This window comes from Bactrocera neohumeralis, chromosome 5 (assembly GCF_024586455.1).
Source record: "Bactrocera neohumeralis isolate Rockhampton chromosome 5, APGP_CSIRO_Bneo_wtdbg2-racon-allhic-juicebox.fasta_v2, whole genome shotgun sequence".
Taxonomy (NCBI): Eukaryota; Metazoa; Arthropoda; class Insecta; order Diptera; family Tephritidae; genus Bactrocera; species Bactrocera neohumeralis.
In genome coordinates this window covers 45,135,907-45,160,918 of record NC_065922.1, presented here as the reverse complement: position 1 = coordinate 45,160,918, position 25,012 = coordinate 45,135,907, and the positions used below count along the sequence as shown (strand labels likewise).

General features: G+C 34.4%; 2 protein-coding genes and 3 non-coding genes across 5 annotated transcripts in view; 2 read left to right on the top strand and 3 right to left on the bottom strand.

The window, feature by feature from the left end:
- Positions 1-1,448: 1,448 nt before the first annotated feature.
- On the bottom strand, positions 1,449-2,280 carry LOC126758990 (uncharacterized). The gene has a single exon (XM_050473506.1). The coding sequence runs from the start codon at positions 2,278-2,280 to the stop codon at positions 2,050-2,052; it is 231 nt and encodes a 76-aa protein (XP_050329463.1). The 3' UTR covers positions 1,449-2,049.
- The window catches only part of LOC126758963 (zyxin), a 206,380-nt gene continuing 183,627 nt past the window's right edge, over positions 2,260-25,012 (bottom strand). Inside the window, exons 3-5 of the mRNA XM_050473461.1 lie at positions 15,574-15,944; positions 15,375-15,500; positions 2,260-2,626 (exon numbers count right to left, since the gene is read on the bottom strand). Of these exons, the coding sequence (XP_050329418.1) occupies positions 2,296-2,626; positions 15,375-15,500; positions 15,574-15,944 (828 nt within the window). The 3' untranslated portion in view covers positions 2,260-2,295. The remainder of the gene's footprint in view (positions 2,627-15,374; positions 15,501-15,573; positions 15,945-25,012) is intronic.
- Positions 19,866-19,937, top strand: Trnat-cgu (transfer RNA threonine (anticodon CGU)). Its single transcript has one exon. It is a non-coding gene; the product is annotated as a tRNA-Thr (tRNA).
- On the bottom strand, positions 22,060-22,131 carry Trnap-cgg (transfer RNA proline (anticodon CGG)). Its single transcript has one exon. It is a non-coding gene; the product is annotated as a tRNA-Pro (tRNA).
- On the top strand, positions 22,851-22,922 carry Trnat-cgu (transfer RNA threonine (anticodon CGU)). Its single transcript has one exon. It is a non-coding gene; the product is annotated as a tRNA-Thr (tRNA).

Below are 25,012 nucleotides of genomic sequence, written 5' to 3'. Positions count from 1 at the left end.
AAGAATTAATTTAGAAAACAAATTAAATAAAAATTTATACAATATAGTTTAAAATTAATTATGTTTTACTTAAGGATAGAAATTGCGTTAAAATTAAAAATATTAAATTAAAATAAAAAAGGAATGAAATCAAAACAATAATAATACTAAAAAAAATTAAAAGATAAAATGTGCAAAAATTTAAAATTATTAAATGAGAAATAAAAATAAAAAAGTAATTAAAATAAAATAATAAGAACTAAAACTATTTGAGTAATAAATTAATTAACTAAACTTAAAAGCAATAATAAATATAAATAGTAAACAAAAAAATAAAATAAAATATAAAAAATACAAAATAAAAATTTTAACAATGAATAATTTTATTGAAAAAAAAAATTAAATTAAATTAAAAAAAAATTAAAATTAAATCAAATAACTTTAATAATAATAATAAAAATATTGGAAAAAAACAAATAAATTAGAAAAAAATTTAAGTAAAAGTTAAAAAATTAAAAAAAAATATTAAAATAAAATCCATCAAAAAATAATAATTTAATTATATTACCATAACGGATTAAAAAAAAATTTAGTGAACAAAAAGCAACAAGAGATACTGAAAAAATATTTTGAAAAATTATTAAAAAAAAAATTAATTTATTAAATCAAAATTATATTAAACAGCTTTAATAATAATAATAAAAAAATTAATAAAAATTAATTTAAAAAAATTAAATATTATTAAAACATTAAAGTTTAAAAATCTAATCTAAAAATTAAAACTCTTTTTAAAAATCAACAAAAGCAACAAGAGATACTGCAAAAATCATTTAAAAGTATTGGAAAAAAATAAAAAAAAAATTAGAAAAAATTTAAGTAAAAGTTAAAAATAATTAAAATATTAAAATAAAATCCATCAAAAAATAATAATTTAATTATATTACCATAACGGATAAAAAAAAAAATTTGTGAACAAAAAGCAACAAGAGATACTGAAAAAATATGTATATTGAAAAATTATTAAAAAAAAAATAAACTAAAAGTTAAAAAAAATTAAAATAAAAAGCAATAAAAATGAAAATCATTTAATTATATTACAATAGTGAACTAAAAATAATAAAAAATGGTAATGAATCAAAATTATTAAAGAATTTATAAAAATTTACCAAAATAATATTAATTAACAAAAGCAAAAATCATTAAAATTGCATATCTAATTTAACTAAAACAAAAACTTTGTAAATAGTAATTAACCAAAATTATTAAAAACGATTAAAACAGAAAAATAAATAAAATAAAATGTTATACAAACATTTTGAGTTTAATAAGTGTCAGAAAATTAAATAAAAAATATTTATAAAAATAATAATAAATAAAAATACATTATAGAAATTTGAATTTCGCCTTATACATTTTTTAAATTGAGATTGAAACTTAGAACTCTTCTTCTTTATTGTGGTAGACACCGCTTACGCGGTTATAACCGAAAAGCTTAGAACTCAATGCAACAAAATATGCTCGATTCAATTTTAATTTAGTTCAAAAACATTTTTGGCACATTTTCTGCTTATACTCGAAACAATATTTTCCAAAAACAATTTAGGCTTTCAAAACGTAACGCCAGTCTCACATTGCAGTAACATTTACACAAACAGTTATTAGCAAACATCATGATAAAACACCGTTATTTCAAAACAAAAATTTTTGTTTCAAATTATACTAATGCAATACATAATTTATATTAAAATTAGATTATATTATAAATTAAAATTAAATATTGTCCTGCTATGAATTAAACTTAAAAACTAAATTCTTTGCTAAGCACACTTTCGACTTCATATACATAACGGCAATAGGGAAAGTATGCGCATTAAATAATAACTGAGTCAATAATAAAAATACATACATACTCTACGATATACACACACATGTCTAAACAAGCACGCATAGTAGCACACACACATCCATATGTATATGTGTATGCGGTGTCCATTATACTTTTAGGTCTGTCGCCGCACAACTTCAGTGATTTTTGTTGTCTTCGACACAACCGCCACCCACACCATTCAGTCAATTTATGTCGTAGTATTTTCTTTGGTAGCTTTTACAGCCGCCGTCCGCACCAACGCCACCAGGACCAATGAGGCCACCGATACCGACACCGGTCGCTCCACTAATCCCACCGCCACCGCCGCCGCCACCATTTAAACCATTGTTGTAATAGCACCCACTGATGCTGGTGGCTCCGACGTTGGCGCCGATGCCGACGCTGCTGCCGCCACTGCCACCGCCGGCAATCATGGCCAAAGCTTTATTTTAGCTAGACGCGCCCAGCGAGTTCTTCATATGCGCTGCTGCTGCCGCTTGCACGCCAAACGGTGAGCCACCGGGGCCGGTTTGTGGACCATTGTTGTTGTTGTGATCGCCCGGTGTACGCGGTCCGTTTTGTACAACACTGCCCGGTCCGCCGGGACTGCCGCCGCCCATCAAACCACCCGCACCGGTCGGTGAGCCCTGTCCAATTTGGCTGGCATGTCGCTTCAACATCGGATGATTGGCCATTGAAGCGAAGACCAGGCGCTCCTCATAGTCATATTCGCAGAGAATCTTATTCTCGCACAGGTAGAAACGATCGCCAACACAGAATCTGCAAGTAAAGAAGAAAGAGAGAGGAAAGCGTCAGTTGAGTACATGTAAAAAACGTTTAGCATAAAGGAAAGTTGTTTTCTGTTTTTGAGCTTTCCGTATGAAGGGAAACATGTCAGTAAAGGAAACATTTCTTCCACTTGCTTGACTCGCAAATCGAGGGCATTCAAGTCTAAAGTCAAGTCGTTGTCAATTGTCATGACATGCGAGAGTGACTCTGAAACAAAGCGTAGCACTCATTTATGGCATTTTCAATTTTTTCCTTTGCTTCAGACAATTCTCCACACTTTACCTTCGTTGACAATTGTCTTCCATTCATTCAGCTGACAGTTGTCGATATTTGTGTGCATGTAGATGAGGGAGAACGAAAGCAAATGGCCACAATTTCATTTAAAAGCGAAAAGGTAAGAGCTGACACAAGGGCTCAGATGCCATCGAAAAATCATTCGTTTGAAAACTTAGCATTCATTTGTGTCTTGCTTCTCATCTTGAGAGTCATATATATTTTCTGTTGGTTATTAAATATGTATGTTCATATTAATATTAATTCTAAAATAAAATACTACACTCGACCGAAAGCGAAAATTAGATACTCTCAAACATTATAAGAATAGTAAATGAGTTGATTTAACATATTTTTGGTTCCTGTTTACATCATATCCATAGACCAAGTGGTTTTAGATATATGTAGTTCCTAATACTTTAGAAAGTATAAATACATTTTGGAAAAAAATATCCGCTGAACCTTCTTCGAGGGAGCCGCCTGGTAATAGATCCATCCCCACAACAGCCGGTTCTACGTTAACGGAATTGACCCGGATTTTATCAGACCAACGGCTGTTTTTTAAGGGATCTAACTCCGTTTAGATTGGTAAGTTTTTAAAGCTGGTAATACGAGTAGATGCCACAGTATCACGACGAAAGAAAGGACAGCTATTCGGCCATGTTACAGTTGGAAGGTATCTAGCTAGGATCTGACTTCTTATCTGAGTGTACATTACTCCTTAATAGCGCAGCATCCAAATAGTATTACTATGAGTGGGGGTACAAAAAGAGCTGGATCAAGGTGTCATATGACCCGTGCTGAGGATCGACCTGGCTGAGACCCTTAAATAGCCCTCGAACAGAGCTTACGGATACCTGGCGCCCTTCGTAATAGGATAGCCTAACTTGCGTAGCGTGAGCTATGCGCAAGCGGACATACCTACACTTGTATATGAGCCAAACTAATAAAAACAACTTAAACTAGATTTAGAGTTGTCCGAATATCCTGTAAAAAGGCCGGAGGCAACTAATTGTTCCCAGAAGAGGGCAGCATTTGGAACGCGCGTGAAAACAGGCAGCGCGAAGACAGAAGCGAAGCTTAGTCTACCTGTACGTGCAAAGGCTAGCGGTAGAAACCGAGTTGAATTAGCTCTAGCAAGGCAGCAACACCAGAGACTGCCGGAACCAAGTCCTGTAGCTAAAGCATGGCTGCTAAGAAGGGAGAGGAGGAAAACGCCAAAGAGTTGCTGTTGCCGACCAATGAGGAGCTTACGAAGGAGCTCCATGCATCCATTGATAGCGCAACAGCAGTTTTACCTAATTTTAAGCTGGAAAGACTAAGACGTCAGCCAACAGACCGAAGACAAAAGACCAAAGTTGACATAAGTATAGCTCTACGTCTTGCTCATAAAGCGGGGACACAGTGAAGAAAATATAGCAGCCGTAGCTGAGAGTGTACATGAAGACGTTGGAGAGTCGATTCGCCGTTCACAGCAACTCAAACTAACCTATGCAACTTACGTTTGATTGGCACAAAATACAGCTTGTGTAAGGACTGAAGCCACTCGATCTTTCTTATAAAAACTACTTTTGAAAAGTTCCAAGAAGATCTGATGTTTTCAAGCCAAATTTTGTTCAGCGATGAGGCCCATTTCTGGATCAATAGGTATGGAAAGAAGCAAAATTGCCGCATTTAGTACGAATAGCAACATGAAGAGATTGAAGAGCTGTCTTTTCATCCAAAGAAAACAGCCGTTTGGTGTGGTTTGTAGAATCATCACTTCATATTTCTTCAAAATGATGCCGATGAGAACGTAACTGTCAATGGCGACCGTTATCACGCCATGATCACCGACTATTTGATGCCTGAAAAAGAAGCTCGTGATCTCGAGGACATTTGATTTCAACAAGACAGCGCCGTTTCCCACAAATCACATCAATCAATGGAGGAGATAATTTCACGCTTTAGGCCGGTCGATTGGCCACCAAGATCGCGTGATATCACACCGTTAGACTTTTTCTTGTGGAGATATGTAAAGTGGAAAGTTTATGCGGACAATCCTGCTTCGATGCAGGCATTGGAGCAAAACATCACGCGTGTCATTCGTAAGTCACCAATCGAAATGCTCAAACGAGTCAACGAAAATTGGACTCAACGGATTAATTGTCTGAGACGTAGCCGCGGCCAACATTTGAAAGAGATAATCTTCAAAAAATAAATCCCAAAGAATGTTCTTTCGAATGCTGATACAACATACCCCATTAAATTTGAAGTTTCTGTGTAGGGAATCTCGAAATGGATCACCTTTTATGCACCTATGTAGTTATCAAATGGTAGCTATAGCATTTACTATGTGACAACTGGAACTTCTTTTATATTGGATATTGAAAGAAGAAACCAGAAGTCTCATAGAAATATGAGTTTGATCTCAGACAACTACTCTCGTTGTTGAGAAAGTTGTAAAGTGGCAAAATTGTTCATTAGTCAGGGAACTGAATTTATATCTAAATATTATTGTTGTTTATTTATTTATTTAAATTAATACTAACTGAAACAAAAGTATGCTTACAAACATTTAAGCGACATCTGTTAAATCAGCGGAGCTTACAAAGGAATTACAAAACTGTGTGCACACAACAACCAAAAAGAGGCAAAGCAGCCAAGTTCCTCTCCAAAACGGGTGCACCGCCATGATTTATGCAACATTTTCACCAACCAACTGCCCACTCATATTTACTGCGACAATGCCACAGCAAAGTAAATCGATTGACAGTTTATTTGCAGACAACAAAAATGAAAGCGACAAGCAACTGCTGCTGTCACACCACCAACAACAACAAATCACCGGTTGCTTGCAAAGTTTTGCAAGGAAAAAAGCGCAGGTTTGTGTTTATCTTACAAAAACAAAAACACAAACAAGATGAAAAATCGCACAAACAGTTGCAAAAAAGCAACAACAGCAACTAGCGCAGCACCTGTGACTCAGAAAACTGGGAGAGGTGCAGCACACAGCACAAAAAGCGGCGCCGCTGATAAGCACTCTTAAGTGTGTTTGCATGTGTGTATGTGTTCATAAGCCAACATATCACTGCTCATACCCACCAGCTGTCAGTGTATAAACGCCGGCAGCGTCTGATGAATGTCGCTTGTCGCCTACCGCCTACCACGACTAACGGCACTATTTTTTCCTTCAGCCGGCTTGTTGACGGGAGGGGCTTTGAAACCAATCTGTGATTTTTAACTCTTTGCTGGAAAAAATTGAGCAAAAATAGTGCGCCGCAAAATAGCTGTAAAAAATGTCATAAATTTCTCTGCAATGAGCGCAACAAAAAATTCAAAAAATCCGTTTTGGTGTATCCAGGCAGAATACCACAAAAATGCAAACAGTTCACTTGTAGTGGGGCACGGCTACATAGTTGTGGCATGTGGCATGTGGCATATACAAATGGAAAACGGTAAATGCTTTGCGGCAGAAGCTGCGGGCACTTCCGGGCACCACTGACTGAGCATCCCTTGCGCTGGCGAACACGACTGGCAACCAGCGCCCCAACCCACTAGGGAGCCGCTGACTACACTAGCCTAGAACGCCAACAGGCAGCCAGCAACAGTCGGAGCAGCAACCAATGGACACACAAAAACATTTTCTATAAAAAAATTACAAAAACAATGCCAAACAACAGCGACAATTCGGACATTCGTATCAACACATCAACGAGCGCCAATATCGATGACGACAGGAAATTATGCAAACTTTATGCTGAAGGCACCGAAAAAACGCAAAAAAAATAATAAAAAAAATCACAAAATAAAAATATGAAAAATTAACTGTAAAAACAATGGCTGTGTGCACGCGTTTATCGTTTTTACGATTTTTATTTTGCTTTTCTTTCAGCGCGTCAGTTTTTTATTGTTTCACTTGTAGTGCTGCAACTGAAGACCCGCATGTTAAATTAACACAAACGTCACATTTCCGCTCGAACAAAAGCCACAGAAATTTTTCCGCGAAGCAAGAAAAAAAGCAGCGAAATTATATACACAACTCAAATATGGCGATCGGCCGGCGGCTGTCAACGCCACTGTGAAGTGGCCCTGTCGCGCACGTGAGCGCCCGCCCGGTGTGAGAGTGAGCAGGCGCTGGGCGGCTGAATGACAGTTCGCGGTGCGGGCGTGTGGTGCGGGAGTGTGGCAGTGTAAATTGCATGGCTCAGTGATTTTTTGGCAATTGAATTAATTTTTAAAAAATTTATTAGCTGCAATACAGTGAAGCGCGTGAATTGTAAATTAATAGCGAATTGTTTGGGCAAGCGCTGCGTCGGAATTGAAGAAAAAGCAACAGAAATTAATTGAAATTGACACGGGGAGTTAATAATTTTTAAAGTACAGTAGCTGAAGCATAATTTTAATATAGAAATATATAAGGTCTGTCTCAAAAGAAACAGGACTGTTAAAAAAACAACAAAAAATTAATATTTTTCAAAAGTTATATTTTTTTATTCAAAGTAGTTTCCTTGTGCTTCGATACAGCGTTTAGCCCGGTCAATTAGCATTTCAAATGAGTGTTTAAAGTCATTTTTCGGAATGCTCTTGAGAATATCGGTCGTCGTCTTTTGGATAGCTGAAATGTCCTAAAACCAGTGTCCTTTCATGGGCAAATGAATTTTCCAAATAGGTAAAAATCACAGTGTGCCAGATCAGGTGAGTCGGGTGAGTGATTAATGGTTAATATGGTGTTTTTTGTCAAATCAGTGACAAGCGTCGACCGATGACACGGCGCATTATCGTGCAACAGGCGCCAGGACCCTGCCTCACGGTATTGTGGTCGAGCACGACGAATGCGTGACAAAAGACGCTTCATAACACCAAGGTAAAACACAGCATTAATCGTTTGGCCAGGTGGGACGAACTCTCGGTGTACAATACCCTCGGAATCGTAAAAACAAATCAGCATTGTCTTTTTTTTTGACTTCTGAAGACGACCGACTTCTGATCGTCACAGAGGTCCTCACGACCTTCTTGGAATCGCTTAAACCACTCATGCACATTACTACGGGATAGGCACTGATCACCATAAACTTTTTTCATCATTTGAAATGTTTCAGTAAACGTTTTCCCAAGTTTAAAACAAAATTTAATATTTGCTCTTTGTTCAAAATGCATTTTACGACCGATGACCAAAAGCTGCTGTCACTTTTTGATTGATAACATCGATTGTAGTTATCCAATTGTCTTAAAATGTTTACGAAATGTCAACAAGAGATCAAACTTTTTATTTCATATACCCACCAATAGGTGGCGCCACCAGAAACAGTTATATTTAAAAAGTTCTGTTTCTTTTGCGACAGACCTTGTATATGTATATGTATGTATGTAGTTATGGGAATTACCAGTGTATGATTATATGAAAATAATAGGAATATAAGTTTTTCAAATGATGAATTTAATGTTTTTGATTGATAGCCGGGAAGTAGAAAACGCTTTATGGATTGTTCTCAGATGTTAGAATACTTAAGGGTTTGAATCAAGAAACGCGTGGCATATGTTATACAAACCACGTTACAACGAAGCTATAATACCCTTCACAAATTCAAAAGATCCCTTGCAAGAACTTTGATCGGCCAGTTTGTATGACAACTGTATGCTATTGTGGTGCGATATCGGCCGTTCCGACAAATGAGCAGCTTCTTTCTTAGAGAAGGTGCTAAAAGGAGCTTTAGAAGGTTATCAAAGACTCAGCGGACCTAGTTAGCATATATGGCATACAGATAGATAGACGAATATGACAAAATAAACTCAGCTCGTCACGCCGATCATTTATATGCCATTATGAGCAAAAAATAGTAAGACTTTGATCATAATTTTAAAATTCTTAATTCATACTTCAAAAGTCTTACTACTTTCTGCCCACAGTAGTATACTCGTACAGACAGACAGATAGACGAATATGACAAAATCAACTCCAGCTTGGGTGTTACAAACATTGTGGGAAGGTATAAATATTTTTTTTTCAATGATTTAAAAACATCAAACACAATCCAGAACACCTTTTTGCATTCAAGTGGCCTTACTGATAGCGGTCATAGTGGAAGACTGCATTATAAGCCTAGTTTGCTCTTACACTTCTGATAGACACGTGATAAGACCTTTAACTACCTTTTTTGTAGTAAGTTTATCTGCAAGATTCAATCTGAATATGAAAGACTGTTCGAAATTATTACAAGCTTTTGCATGTTCGAAACTTCGCTGAGAGAGCTCACATTGCCAACTGGTGGCTACGCCAATAAAGAAAATAAAAGATGAGTGTAAACCGAAAATCTGCGAAGTTTGGAATGAATCTGGGTTCAAGTTCGTCTTTTCTATTTTGAAGGCGTTAACATTAAAGCAGACAAATGAATATTTTTTTTTCATTAAACGAAACGGGAGTTTTCGTTTTTTTAATAAACCTCGTATGTTGTCTAGTAAGAGTTATTTTTGAAAACATACTTAAGGGGTTCCATGGGTTTCCTAACAATGATTTCAACAATATTTTTCAAATAAAGTCTTTCAAAATTGTATCTCAAAGACCTGTGAAATATTTTATGGAGATCGTTTGAGTAGTTTTCGAGAAATCTTGCACACAAGTTCTCAAGCCTGTATCTCCGAACATAAAAAATCGATTTTTTGAAACCCCTAGCCCCTTTAAATTTTGATGAAGGCATTGTACAGTCAAAAAGTTTTTACACTCAAAATCATAAAAGATAAATAGCTGAGAGAAGAAAGTAAATTTAATACTTTTTAACTAAAATATCAAAGGAACTTGTTTAACAACCGTTGCTGAAAGTTTTGATATAAAAAAGCTCTGTGCAAAAAGATTGTCATGCGAGTTTACAATCAAGAGCGTCAAACAGCGTTGATGCGAATCTTCGCAGACCACAAGAAAAAGCTTGACGGAAAGAAATTTAGCCCAAACTGTAGTCTATCTTGAAGAAGAAAAGACAAATCGTACTATGAAGATATAGAGATATAATGGAGGTCGCTATAATCGGTGTATCTACTTTCATGACAAATGTTTACAAAAAACTAATTTTAGTGCCTTTGAGACCATAATACACCGTAGTACGGAAGTCGAAACAAGGCAGGGCATTTCAAATATAAAAAGGTGGCAATATTTATTGATTGTTCTTCACATTACTTGCCATCAATTCAAAATATTCTTCGAATCTTGACCCAAGCAACTTTTTCCGCTACACAGGCTTCAGAAAAGAGCTCACCAGAAAGAAATTTAGCCACAATGAAGCAGTAAATCACGTACCCAAACAATATTTTGAAGAAAAAACTAAAGCATGGAATGAAAATCAACGCAATTCATATTTCGTTTAAACAAAATTCCAAGAAAAGTAAAAAAGTGAAGTCAGATTTTGTATACATTGAATTTTTGCTTCTACATTGAAATTTCCAAACCAAAACCGGCGAATTGCAAAAATCATAACGATTGATACACGCAGACCGGCGGCCAAAACGGTTGCAGCCAATTGGCAATTTAAATATTTTATTTAGTGGAAAAATTGGAAAATGCATTTTAAAAATGCGCCTCAACATTGCACAACAATGTGGCCAAACAATTGAGGCGTGGATCGCCGCCGCTTGCGTGTATGTGTGTGTGCGCGTGTTTGAGTGTTTTGTGTGAGGCCACGCTGCTGTGAAGGCAGCGCAGAAGCGTGTAGGCGCCCTCTCGGCGCCTATTGTGCTGCTGCTTGCTGGCTATGAAGAAAATCATATTAATAATGCATGCAATAACGGCATATTGTTTTTATTTTGTGCACGAAAAAGCGGCAACAACACAAACAAACACACGAACACGCACAAAAAGCACTAACAAAGGGATTGAGGAGGCAACAAAAGGGTTATGCGCGCGTATAATCAATAAATATAAAGGAATGCGCAAAAAAAAGCAAGAAAAATAGGCGCGCCCAAAAGTATGCCTCACAACAATTGAAACGGAAATGGAACTGCGGCACACGACGGCCATGAATTTCAAATAGGAAAAATCAAATTTAACTCGGCAGCAGCAAAGCGGGCAACTTTCGCCACCACTTGTTGTAGGTTGTTGTTGTTGTAGTAGTGGTGGTGCTGCAGCACATACAATTTATTCACAAAACCATTGAAATGTCGACACATTTGCGAATGGATATGCATGTGTACGTGTGTGTATGTGTGTTTGTGTGTTTGTGGCGATAATATTGTCCGTCTGTTGGCATTTACAAGCTGGGCATAAACTCTCGCTGGCAGTCTCTTGAGTGACATTTCAAGAATTGGCCAAATGCTATAAATTCGGCGATTTTCCATTAGTGCACCCCTGCGCCTGTGTGCTGGGCATGCAACGCTGATGAGGGGATGCAAAGCTGCCGAACAAGCCAAGAACTGGCCATAAAAGCAATATAAATATAAATAAGCGAGGCCTAAGCAGCAAGCTTGGCCCGTCGACGCAGCAGACAACCCTTTGCTGTTGCGTTATTGAAGTGTATGTCTGTATGTGCAACAAGCATGCATATTGTTGCTGCCACACAGCACACAATGCGCCAATAAATGCGCTTAAACACACAAATAACGGTAATAGTAAGCATACAAATAAGCAAAAGTCAACGAGCGCGTAAGCCTTTTTCGCACACTCACACATGCCACAATGCTTTCGTTGTTGTTGTTGTATCGGCATTTGCCGCCGATTTGTATGCGCTTATTGTGTTTTGTGTATTCTGCATTTATTTGCCACACTTATGTACACACACACACGCATGTGCGCCGCTTTTGTTTGTTATCCTTTCTTTCCTCTTCCTTTTCGTGCGAATTTTTATTGCCCTATTTATTATTGTTGTATTGGTGTCGATGGCAATTTTGTTATAATAAAATTTAAACAGCCATTTTGGGTATTATTTGATGCGAGATTAAAAAGAGATTTACCTCGGCACTTAAGGGCAACCAGAAAGCGGGGAAAATACCCACAACAATGCGAGAAAGGCATGCAAAGTGGTTTGTGGCAGGGAATTCATATTTGCGAATGTGAGCGCAGCTTGCAGAAAGGGTTGCTTTCTTTAGATTTTGGTGGCAGGATATTTATGGCTTAGTATCGATAATTGACCATAGAAATAAATTTTTAATAAAGCAAACTACTTAACACGCCATAAAAATGGACATCAGTGTGCAATATTAATGCAGAGCAGCTTAATAAATGGTGGTGGAAATAGATTGAAAGTAGAAAAAATAAAAAAATTTGTTTAATATTTGGTCAATTGTTTGTTTTGTTTTTATAATGTTCGTTTCATTGGCCAGCTAATTTTATTATATGTGACCTGGGCTACGGAAAGGGTGCTTAGGTGTCAAAAAATCAATTTTCACTTTTTAGTTGATTCGGATGGAAGATGAGATTTTAACAGCTGTTTCCCAGAAAACTAGTTTTCGCACGTTATAGCCTTGACAGACGGCAGCGTTAATCCGGATTAACTGCGCACTTAATCAGATCCAAATTTGTAGGTGACAGACGGCAGCTATGCGAGTTTGAAACTCTCATAAACAGCTCATTGTCCTTTTTATAATATTTTCAATGAAAATTGATATAAGATAAACATTACGGTTGTTAGCCGACCAATTTTTACCAAACCATTTTTTATTACAAAAGCATATCAACACACATAGAAGTTTTATTGATATTATATTGAGAATTTGATAAACAGCTGTCAGGGTTGCTTATATTTCATTCACAATAGATGAAAATTGGCCATTTTTAACAATGTTGCCAACGAAAATCTCACAAACTCTCTAAAATTTTGAGAGTTATTTTTGGATTCAGCAACGGAGTTAGCTGTGGTAACTCCTGAATTAATCCCGAAAAATGCAATTAATCTGATTTAACGCTGCCGTCTGTCAATGCTATTAGCTCCCTTTTCCCTTTTCGTAGACCAGGTCACATATTATGTTTGCCAGGAAGTTTGTAACACCTGGAAGGAGCGGCACATGATGGGCTGAGTAGACTTAGCAATGTCCGTTTGAATGTTCGTCTTTTTGTCCGTCTGTTTATTCGTCTATCTGTCGTATTTTTGTATATTTACGAACTAGTCTCTGTCACATGACTTTTTCTTCCCACGAAGCTGCTTTTTTGCAATTTCTGCTTACAAAGCGATCAAGATCAAGTATATGTATTAACAACTTTTTTTGTGAGGGGTGTTCTAGCTTCGGTGCAGCCGTAGTTAAAGCATTTTCTTGTTGCATATACAAATAAAGCTTAAAGATCAAGAGAAATGTATTAACAACTTGCTTTTGAAGGGTTTTCTTACTTCGGTCCAGTAAAATTTTCTTGTTGCATATACAAATAAAGATAAAATAGAGAAATTGGATTTCGGTTTTCTTACTCCCAGTTTCTAAGAAGCTCTAGCCTAGCCTCTTAAGAACACTTCTAAAATTCTCACCCGTTTAACTGCAAATTTCTTCGAGTTTGTTGGGATTATGAAATTTATAAATGAATTAAAGTTAAAAAAATAAAAAGAGCAAACAGAGCAAACAGAAAGCGTTTACCAACGTTAATTTTTGAGAATTTTATAGAATCGAGGAGCGTCACTACTAAATTATATGCCTTATACTACTGTGGGCAAAAAATAGTAAGACTTTTAATTGAAATTTCACGCGCAAACCCATTCGTCGAAAGATTTTTTTCTTGTTTAGTATGACTGTCAGTGAAATCTGTGCCAAATGTCACAACAAAATAATCATTAGTGTTTAGTCTACTCTTGTCTTTATGCAGTACATAAAGTGCATTCGGCGATTTTTACGATGAGTGAAATTATACAAAGAAGTTCCATTCAATTTTGTGTGCAGAAACAAATTTCTAATGCCGAAATCTTCAGAATTTTGGAAAAGGCCCACGGTGATAAGTGTTTGTCGCGAGCAAGTGTTTTTGATTGGTACAAATTATTCAAAGAGGGTTGAGAACGCGTTGACGACGAATCACGTCCAAGAGGGCCATCAACATTAACTGATGATCAACACGTCAATAAAATATAGAAATTGGTGCTTGAGAATGGGTGATTAACAGTCGGAGATCTTACTGGCATCGTTGGAATATCGGAAAGAACAGAGGAAACCATTTTGAAAGATCATTTGGGTCTAAGAAAAGTGAAAGTACGACTGGTTCAAAAATCACTCAATTTTTTCGAAAAACGTCGCTTATAGTCGTTTAAAGTCTGTGAAACCATGCTTTCCAACTAACAGGATGTCTTGAAACGTATTATTTCTTTCGATGAATCTTGGATCTATGCCTACGACCCGGAATTACACGATCAATCGGTCAAATATCATGGCAAAGATCAAAAATTAAGGTTATGTTGACAGTTTTCTTCGTTTATCGAGCGATCACATCAACTGACTAGTTGAAATATTAGAACACAGTTCATAAACATATTTGCCATATTTATCAATAAATAACTTTTACTTATTCTCTTCCGCTTAGCGCAGTTTACTCTATATGGAAAGATATTTAGAAGTATTAGTTATGATTATTGGAACCTAGATAAAAATAACATTTGACCCGGGCTCATTTTTGATCTCCATATCACAACAAGTTTACTTGAAGTGTTTGCGAAGACAATTATTTGATCAGCACAAAGTATTCAACGAAGATCGTGAAATCATCGAAAACTTGTCTCACGCATATGGTTCATCTACATCTGTTACTAACGATAACATCGACAAAGTTGAACAAACAGTGCTTGAAAATCGTCGTGTTGGCACCAGAGAGATAATAGAGGATCGCAATAAATCTTATGTATCGACTCAACAGATTTTGGTTAATGTTTTTGGTATGAAATGAGTGAGTTACTAGGTAATGTCGTCCGAATGGAAGCAAACACTCCAACTCTGAGAGTGTTCGAGACAGTACGCGCCGCGGAAAGCAGAGGAAGACCTCCACTCCGTTGGAAAGATCAGGTGGAGGAGAACCTGGCTGCACTTGGAATCTCCGATTACGGCCAAACAGTGAAAAGGAGAAACGACTCGGGCGCTGTTTAAGCTCGGCTATAACCGCGTAAGCCAATAAAGAAGAGTGCATTACACTCTTACCAAAAGATTTGAATGCGTAGTAAAATTCTTGCATGTCTATGACATTTTGACCAAGTAATGTAATTTTTTTGTCAGTCCGGGTCAATTTTGATCAGAGGTAAATGTGTGGTCAAAAAAATACTTTGATTTAAACACGTATAGATCTTAAAAGAAAGATGCATTTGTAGTTTATTTTTGTTGTTGTACGTTTCTTTTCGGATTGTCTGTCCATTGACAATTAATGTTCTGAATTGAGTTCCACATAACACACATAACCTCACTTTCAAATATTTCTTAACATAAATTTAAAATTTACATTTGTCCACCCTCACACTATGTTTCAGCGTTAATTACTTCTTTTTTCACTTAGAATTTAATATTCAAAGTCACAAACTTAAAATATTACATAATGAATGCAACTAACCTGTGATTGCATTGTTGACAAGCGAAACATTCCAAGTGATAGACATTGGTGCGCGCTCGCATGACCATCTCAAAGGCCGGAATGACTTTACTGCAGGCTGCACAATAGCCAGTGTTGCCAAATAATCTAAAAAAAATACAACATTTCATTAATATACAAAATTTTATAAGAAATAAGCATTGTCTAGAAGCGCACATACCTCAAGTAGTCGCGTTTACACAGCATAAGATTGCCCTTCGTGTAGAGCGTAGAGCCCACCTCGCCCAGGCGGCAATCACAACAACCACATTTGAGGCAATCCTCGTGCCACAGCATGTCCAGGGCGCGCAGCAAGTAACGGTCCTGTATATGCTTGCCACAACCGGCGCACAACTGGCTGCCATTGCCGTTGTTATTGTTGTTGGCATTGCTGTTCGCATTACCGACGGCGCTGACGGTGGTGAGACCGTTGTTGTTGCCATTCGGATTACCAATATTGGGATTGCCATTGCCGTTGTTGGGATTTTGCGCGCTCTGTGGATTATTTGGACCCATGTTGGGTTCCGTTTTGGTGATGTCCATAGTCATCATCTGCAAAACAGTAAAAAAATCAAAGGAGCGTTAGAGCAAAATAGAAAAATAATTAAAAACGACATGAAAAGGGATGCTTAGGCCATAGAAATATGCATGTAGGTGTATGTGTGTGCTTATAATAATGAATGGGTTAAATAAATTAAGGTCTGGTGTATGCATGAGTGGCTAATCTGAAGCGAAATAAATCTGTTTGGCATTTTTCCACCTCTAAAAGTTTGCAGCGTCTTGATAAAAAAAAAATTAAATAAATAAATTGACGCAAAAGATTTATCACCGCAGCAAAAGTGAGCGCAAATGCTCTTGTTGTTGCTGTTGTTTGCTACTTTTCAATTCTTAATCTATGATTTTAAGCCTTTTTTATTTATATTTTGTTGTTGTTCAAGTTTTACGCCTAATAAATTAGCCGAGTTGATATTCTTTGCTTCAGATTGTGCGCCGCGGTTGGCGTGTCGCTTGCGATCCCACGCGTTTCATCCAGCCACCGAAGATAGCTCTTTGAAAAAGTCATCATTGCATTAATTGCCACCACTTGGCTTCACTTTGAATGGGCACACTTGAGAAGGGTTGTGCGCGCCATCAACGGCATTGCCAGCAAGGTGTGCGTGTTGGCGAAATGTTGGTGAGAGCACTTTTGTGAGCACTCATTTTTTTTTCTGGTCGTTTATATGGAGACTGAAATTGAAGTAGAAAGCTATGCATAGTTTGAGGTTAGGCGGCGCACGTGGCTTGGAAAGGCAAGCAAGAAATTGCTCGTATAGGAAGTTTGCAAAGAAGTCAGAATTAAATAAATTAGCTATCGTCATTGTAGAAATCTCCTTTTATTAAAATTTACACTGTAAATTTTTTAGGCAAAACATTTCAATTATAATCCATCATATATTTTTAGCCAAAAAAAATTATAAAATTATTAATCATATTAGTATCCAGATCATTCGTATTAAAAGAAATTGGTATTTTTGGAGTAAGCAGTTTTATTGTCCATAATTTTAAGCATACATATGTATATTACATATAGTACAATAAATTGAAAATAATTAATACATAAAAAAATTAAATTTAAAAGCGAAACAATTTTTGATATCTTTAATTATTTAATTTTATATAATCTTTTTAATTTGAAATATCATTATATTGTTTCTTTGATTAATTAAAAGAATTAAATTATAAGAAAAAGGCACAATATTAACTTAATTACTAATTAATATTAAGTAATTAATTAATTAAAAATTATGTTTTCGTTTTTAAATAAGCAAAGGAACGTTTCATACAAATTAAAAAAATATGTATACATTAAATTTTTAAAATTAAATTAATTATTAATTAATTAAAAAATATAATACATAGTAAAATTAAATTAAATAATAATAAAATAAAATAATTAAAAAAAAACAATATATTTTTTATATCGGTTTTGTTGATTATATAATAATTAATTAATTAATTATAATCTACTAATTAATTACTTAATTTTTTTTCTTTAGTATTTTAAATAATCAAAGGAACGTTACATACAAATTAAAAAATATGTACATATATATTAAATTTTTAAAATTAAATTGATTATTAATTAATTAAAAAATAAAAAAAAACATAGTAAAATTAAATTAAATAATAATAAAATAAAATAATTGAAAAAAACAATATATTTTTTATATCGGTTTTGTTGATTATATAATAACTAATTAATTAATTATAATTTACTAATTAATTACTTAATTTTTTTTTCTTTAGTATTTTAAATAATCAAATTAAAAAATATGTATATATTAAATTTTTTAAATTAAATTAATTATTAGTTAATTAAAAAATATAATTCATAGTAAAATTAAATTAAATAATAATAAAATAAAATAATTGAAAAAAATATATTTTTTATATCGGTTTTGTTAATTATATAATAACTAATTAATTAATTATAATTTACTAATTAATTACTTAATTTTGTTTTCTTTAGTATTTTAAATAATCAAAGGAATGCTTCATACAAATTAGAAAAATATATGTCCATACATTAAATTTTTAAAATTAATTTAATTACTAATTAATTAAAAAATATAATATATAGTAAAATTAAATTAAATAATATTAAAAATAAATACTTGAAAAAACAACAGATTTTTTATTTCGATTTTGTTGATTATATAATAATTAATTAATTAATAATTATAATTATAATTTAATTAAACAATAATTATAATTATATTTTACAAATTAATTACTTAATTTTTTTTCTTTAGTATTTTAAATAATCAAAGGAACGTTTCATACAAATTAAAAAATATGTACATACATATATATTAAATTTCTTAAATTAAATTAATTATTAATTAATTAAAAAACATAATAGTAAAATTAAATAAAAAAATACTTGAAGAAATAATATATTTTTTTAGTTTTCTTTTGACGATCGTAAATAAATATAAATAAATTAATTAATTACTAATAATTAATAACGAATTAATAATTAGCAAAAAAAAATTTTAAGTTTTTATTTTATTATTATTTCATTTAATTTTACTATTATATTTTTTTACTAATTAATAATTAAATTAATTGTAATAATTTAATAATTAAAATAATTTAATAATTATTAATAAAAAATTGATTTTGTACATATGTTTTTAATTTGTATATAACGTTCCTTCCATTAATTACAATAAGAAAAAAACAATCTAACAAATACTTCTTACAGTTAGTATCGAACATGTTATTCCTCTACCTCCATTTTTTAAAGTCTTTTCTGAATAAGAAAATGTATTAGTAACCTCTTTGTTACCATTTTATTCTAAACAATAAAATCAAAACACCAAAACACTCAGGAAACTGAGTAACTTAATACCAAATAACACCTATTCTTAGATGATTCAAATATAATTACGCTTCCATATTTCCAACAGAAGCTCATCATTATGACTGACAAAATATTTCAACAAAATGTAAGCTTAAACTGAAAAAATGTACAACAAATACACCATTGTACAATTCATGCTTTGATTTTTAAAGTCTCCCTTTCACCAAGCTATTAATTATGGTCCGGCAGAAAAACTGTTTCAAACACGACCAGCAGACGCCCACTTGCTTTCTTTCAACCTCTTATTTTGATTTTATTTTGTTTTTCGCAGCAGATTTGCTCACTTTGATATTCGCTCGCGCGCAACAAGGATATTTTGTTGCAAAGGGTTACTCACTCAGGATATAAAACCAGTAGTGACCTATGGATTTTAGCGCAAGAAGTGACCAGTCAACAAGGCAAAAAAACCGAAAAACATAATAAAACAATAACAACAATAAAGTAGAAAAATAGAAAAACAGAAAATAGTCCTAGAATCGTAACAAGTTCGCTTTGCTATTGTGCTTTTATAAAAATGTATAGCAACAATTGCATTTATTTGCAATAACAACAACAACTTTCACAAGCTCCTATTTCTACCATTTTTTCTGCTATTCAAAAATTTAGTGGTGAGGGAAGGAATGGAAAAAGATTTTTTTCCGCATATTTCTCAACAAATACGGCAGGCAAACCGCGATTCGCTACAATTTCACCAGCTGGTGAATATTTGCTAAGTCGCTTAGTACATAAGAGAAGATGTTAGCGAAAGTCTAACAAAAAAAATTATTGATGTTGTTTTGGCTTTAGTTTGTTGTTGGCTTAAGTTCGTTGTTGGCTTTGTTTGTTGGCTTTCCTCTTCTGCTTTTGTTTTGGCATTTTTGTTTGCGTATTTTCACTTTTCTTAATTATTTCGTCGCAATTTTTCCTTTTATTTAACTCTTTTCTCTTTCAAAGCCTCTAAATAGTGAAAATGCATGCATTCTTAATACATCCTTGCTTGTTTTTGTACAACAAATCGCGAGGATTAGTTGTAAATTATGCAATCGAACGTCATTGAGAAGAGCTTAATGCGAAGTTGCGTTTAATGCGTCCCTTTAGCTCAGTGGTAGAGCACTGGTCTCGTAAACCAGGGGTCGTGAGTTCAACCCTCACAGGGGGCAACAAAAGGCGTGAAACCGCCAGTAATCTTTTAATTTTGAAAGTAATGCAAAGAAAGCGCATTATGTAATCTATTTTGTTGCTTCTTATGTAATGTAATGTAATTTACAAGGGCGAGGCTAGAAGGTAAAGTCGAAGGAATGTGAAAACCGCATATAAATCTGCTGATAATTTTGAGTATCCTGCCGATCAGTCGTAAGGGTAGATAATTTTTGAAAGCGACAAAAAATCATAGTAAAATGAAAGCCATTGGAACTGAAAGGTGAAATAACAAAAAGAAAGAAAAAACAATTTATGCGCGATATGAGACCGCAAAGAGGATGGGAAGCGGAATGTTTGAATTATTAAGGGTTGAAAACGGCTTAACTCAATGTCCTGCAAAACTATGTGTACGTGAGATAAAAATTATATTATAAAGTTGTAAGCAATCAAAAAATCTACGACTTTTGTCTTGACAGCTTATTCACATAACCTCAAAATTTATGTAAAATGTTAAAATAACCTTTTTTTCACGAAATTTGGAGCAAACTTTCATATGTTCTAAACAAACTTTATTTTTTTAGTGTACATAGAATTTGTAATTAAGGGGTTACATAGGTTCACGGATTTCAAAAATATAGATTTTTTTATTGTCTTATTAAATTCGACAACATCTCCAAAATATTGTCCTAAATTTTCAAGTTGATGCGAGTAATAGTTTAGGAGATACAGCCTTGAGAACTTGTGCGCTCGAGGCTAGCTAGGCTAAGTGTGCCGTCTTTAAACGCTTTTTTCTCAAAACTGTGTTTTTGAAGTCGGTTGGTAAGATTTCTCGAGATCTACTCAATGGATCTTCATGAAATTTTATACAGATCTTTAAGATACAATTATTAAAAATTTGAAGAAAGGCTTTTTTCGATTAAAACTATTAAAAAAAAAACATGTCGCGAAATTTTCACTGAAATTTTAATTTTTGGTAAAAATGTCTGCCAAGAATCCAATTTTAATTTTTTTTTCTTTCGTTCAAGTTCTATGTTAAGGTTTTAGCTAAAACACGTTTTTTTTCGCTTTAGATGATCCTCTTAGGAGTTATTCTGCCAACGAAGAATCATCTTTTTTCCAAGGCGTCACCGGAAATGGCGTCGCAATGGCTGAGTTTCAAATATGTTTTTCCAAAAATTTCAGAATTTCCTTGTTAATAGTGTATGTTTGTAACAATAAAAAAATCTTATAAAATTTTTCATTTGTTATATGAGACAAAAATTGTTGAAAAAAGGGTGTTTTTTACCCGAGGGAACCTATGTAACTCCTTAAGAATTCAAAGAGATGAGCTAGGGAACTATCTCTGCCGATCTCATCTTTTATCTTACTCCTTTTACAATGGGTTCCAACCCACCATGACATTTTTTCAACTTTAATTTTAGCTCTGCAATGGTCTAAATTATTTGAAAAAATAAAAATAAATGAAAAAATATTATATAAATTTATCTCAAAACTGATTTTCAAAATTGGTTTTCAGTAAATATTTCACTATCTTATGTCTTTTGTTAGAAGAAAATGCGAAAATACTTCCTCCTGCAAAAAATAATATGAAATATGTACATTCTCTGCCATATGCTTTGATACCAAATATAAACCCATTATCTAGTTTATAGATGCAGAGTCGTTTGCGCATAATAAATAAGCGAATCTGTAATCGTACATTCCTTAACATTGGAATTATCTTTATTTTACACATACAACACCAAAAATGCTCAATTCTATTATTTTCGAGTCTCCTGATGCAAAGCTGTGGTGAAACAGTAGCCTTTGCGAAAACTTACGTTCTCGCCCATGATATATACGTTCTCTTCCCATACAATGCAAAACCAAGCAGCGCAGAACTATAGCATACTTTTTTGCGCATGATTAATGCAACGTTCAAGTCTAACTGCATTACCGACCAGAACGACCTCGAACTCAAGGACAACTGATATTAAGGCCACAGCTTGGTTTGCCTTACATCGAGTAAGGTGAGAAGAAGCCGCACAAACAGGCACTTGACTCTATTTAATTTTAAGAAGCTTGCGCAACTAACGTTTATTCAAATAATTGCAAAGGACTTAAACTTATTTTAAATACTAAAAAACATAATTCAACTGCAAAGGGCTTGTTCGGGAATTGAACCCGAGACCTCTCGCACCCGAAGCGAGAATCATACCACTAGACCAACAAGCCGATGTCACCTCGATCGCCAAAAGCCGCAAATCACAGCTGCCGAGTGAGCCGACAAATGTGCGAAAGTGATGAAGCATCAAGAACAAAGAACCACAAAGAATACACACAAATCCAAATGCATTGTTGTTGCTTGCTGCTAAACTGCCGGAGCATGTGCAAAACACGAGCAACGCAGCGCAATGGAAGCGAAGCTAATTTTAGCGCTGCGATGCGGCGTATTGCGAAATCAGAATTTAAAATTAAGAAAAAACTCGCAAATGAAAGAAGAGTCATAAGAGAGAAGTGGGAATATTCATAATGCTACCTCGTATTAGACTGACTCATCAGCCTATATTTTGTGTGGAGAAGCAGTTTTTTGTGTTAACTTTTCGCAAACATGTGTATGCATGTACATACATATGTATTATCCAGCCTACTAACTAAAATTAGCAAATTAGTTTGCTCATTATGCTTTCTTTCTACATCATTACACACACATTTTGCATTTGCTTGCCTACCACCGGCTTTTCACTGCTTTACCACATTTTTAATTTTTTGCTTCGTTTTCTGCGCTCGTTGGCCCCATTTAACGTTCTGCGGCAGCGCACATGTTTATAGAATACACAGCCTATGCTAGATAAGAACAACATTCGCGCTCGAACAACAATGCGCATATCAGCACGAATGAGACAGCGTGTGTGTGGTGTTGTTGTCTGACATGTGTCAACATTTATATGTGAGCCTCTTTAGCTCAGTGGTAGAGCACTGGTCTCGTAAACCAGGGGTCGTGAGTTCAAACCTCACAGGAGGCAGGGTTTCTGAATATTAATTTTGTTTGAATTTTTTAATTTATGAGGAAGAAATTAAAAATGTTTGAAGAGAAAATATTAATAATTTAAAATTAAAAAGTTGATATTAACGAATGGTCTAAAGTGGTAAATATAAAAAGTAAAAATATAAAAATAGATTCTTTTTACTCATTCTATAATTTCTTGTGCGCTGAAAAGTTTTGTTGTGTTTGTTTTACCAACTATAAATATTTTCCTCAATTATTTATTTTCTTATAAGAAGAAAAATCAAAAATTGACAAAATTGCGGCGTTTTCAAAAAACACAGTTGAATTTTGTTGAATGAAGCCAAATTTTGGTCCTTTTTGGTCAGGCAAAATTCAATTTTGTGAAAATATAATATAAAATTTTTCAAGCATAAAACCATTTCGTACTTTAGAATTTTGCAGTTTTTCTTATGGATTTTTATAATTTTTTTAAGAAGGTAATTTGTTTAATTTTTACTAATTTAGAAAGAACAATGAATGTCCGAATAATAATAAAAAATAATAATTTTGGGTACTATTTTATGATTTTTTTTATCATTTAAATATCGACAATATAGATGCTGTGCAGTAGCGGTGGCAAACCTTACTCAAAGGACGGTGGACCCACAGACTGATACCGGACATCCATTCGTGGATCGACAGACGACATGGGGACCTGGATTTCCACCTAAGCCAAATACTAAGTGAACATAGGTGTTTTAGAAGCAACCTGTACAGATTTCAGTACGACATTAGTTTGAATTGTCAGAGTGCATTAAAGGCTCTAAGCATGTATTCTTTTATTGTCCTCGCTTTTACAAGGTACAAGGGAAAAACTTAAAACTACATACTACGACACTCATATGTCAGTCCACTTAGAACTGGAAAGCTGTCGGCAGCCTCAATCATGACAAAACTGAGACATATAGAGTCGAATGGGCGTCGGTCAGTCCGTGTCATAGGGGAGACTTAACTAATCTTATGGCTCCCACGAAGTAATGCTTAATCATGCGGTTTCGTGGGAGAGTCTGTAGGAAGTAGGTTTAGCGGATTAAAGTGTCACACTCCGGGTTCTGATGCTTCCTGATCATCAGTATCTTCTTGGTGTCGAAATGGATTGAAATTTTTCAGTCCGAAACTACTTTTTTTTAATTTTTCATGTGATGAATAATGTATTCTGACTACCAAAATGTCATGAAATGCATTATTACTGGCGATGAGTCTTGGATCTATGTCTTCGACCACACTCAGTCAGCCGAATATCGTAAAGTGGTAAAGTGGGCCGAAGCCCTCCGGGAAATCGTTTTTCAGTCAATTGAAGCCGTAAATCGCTACACGCATTGAAGGCTATTCCGGAAATTGACTTTAACAACTGTTTCGAGGATTGAAAAAAACATTGGCACAAGTGTATTGGGGTCAAGGGAGATTACTTTGAGGGAAACGACATAGATTTTGAAAGATAAATTAAAAGTTTTAAAATTATGAACAAAGTCTTACTATATTTTGCTCAAAGTAGTATATCAAAAAAAAAAAAATATTGCTCTGACTATTCCATTTATCGCAGCCTTACTGTATCACCTAAAAGACACTAATCGCAGCTGTAGCTTTTAATGACAATTTAAATGCCTCAAAAATTATTGCCGCACAAACAAAGAAAGCTTAAATGCTTAAATTAAAGTTAATCTATATTTTTCTAAATGAGTTTTCATTTTTGTCTTACACAACAACGCCGCAAAGTCTATTTAGTTAATGAAAGATAATGATAAGGGCAGGCTTTAAAACGAATTTATAATACAAAAAAAAATTACTGCAAATGTACGTTTATAAATTGTACATGCTAATCTTTGGAGATCACTTGATTTTGGTGTGCAAATCCCCAGAGGCAGTCCGGCAACATTTCTAATAAAGTGGCAGCGAGCGGCGTGTGTGTGGCGGGAATGTGCAGAAATGAACGCGCCGACATGCAATGCTTATTTAGTACAGACACTTGTTATTGTTTTTGTTAATATTACCGGTTTCGTTTCACACCTGTCAGTTCATTAGCGCGCACACTGGAGCTTTTAAAAATGTCTTTAATGCTCTAATTAG

Excerpts from the sequence above, each read along its gene's own strand:
- LOC126758990 (XM_050473506.1), bottom strand. The coding sequence starts at position 2,280 with ATGATTGCCGGCGGTGGCAGTGGCGGCAGCAGCGTCGGCATCGGCGCC.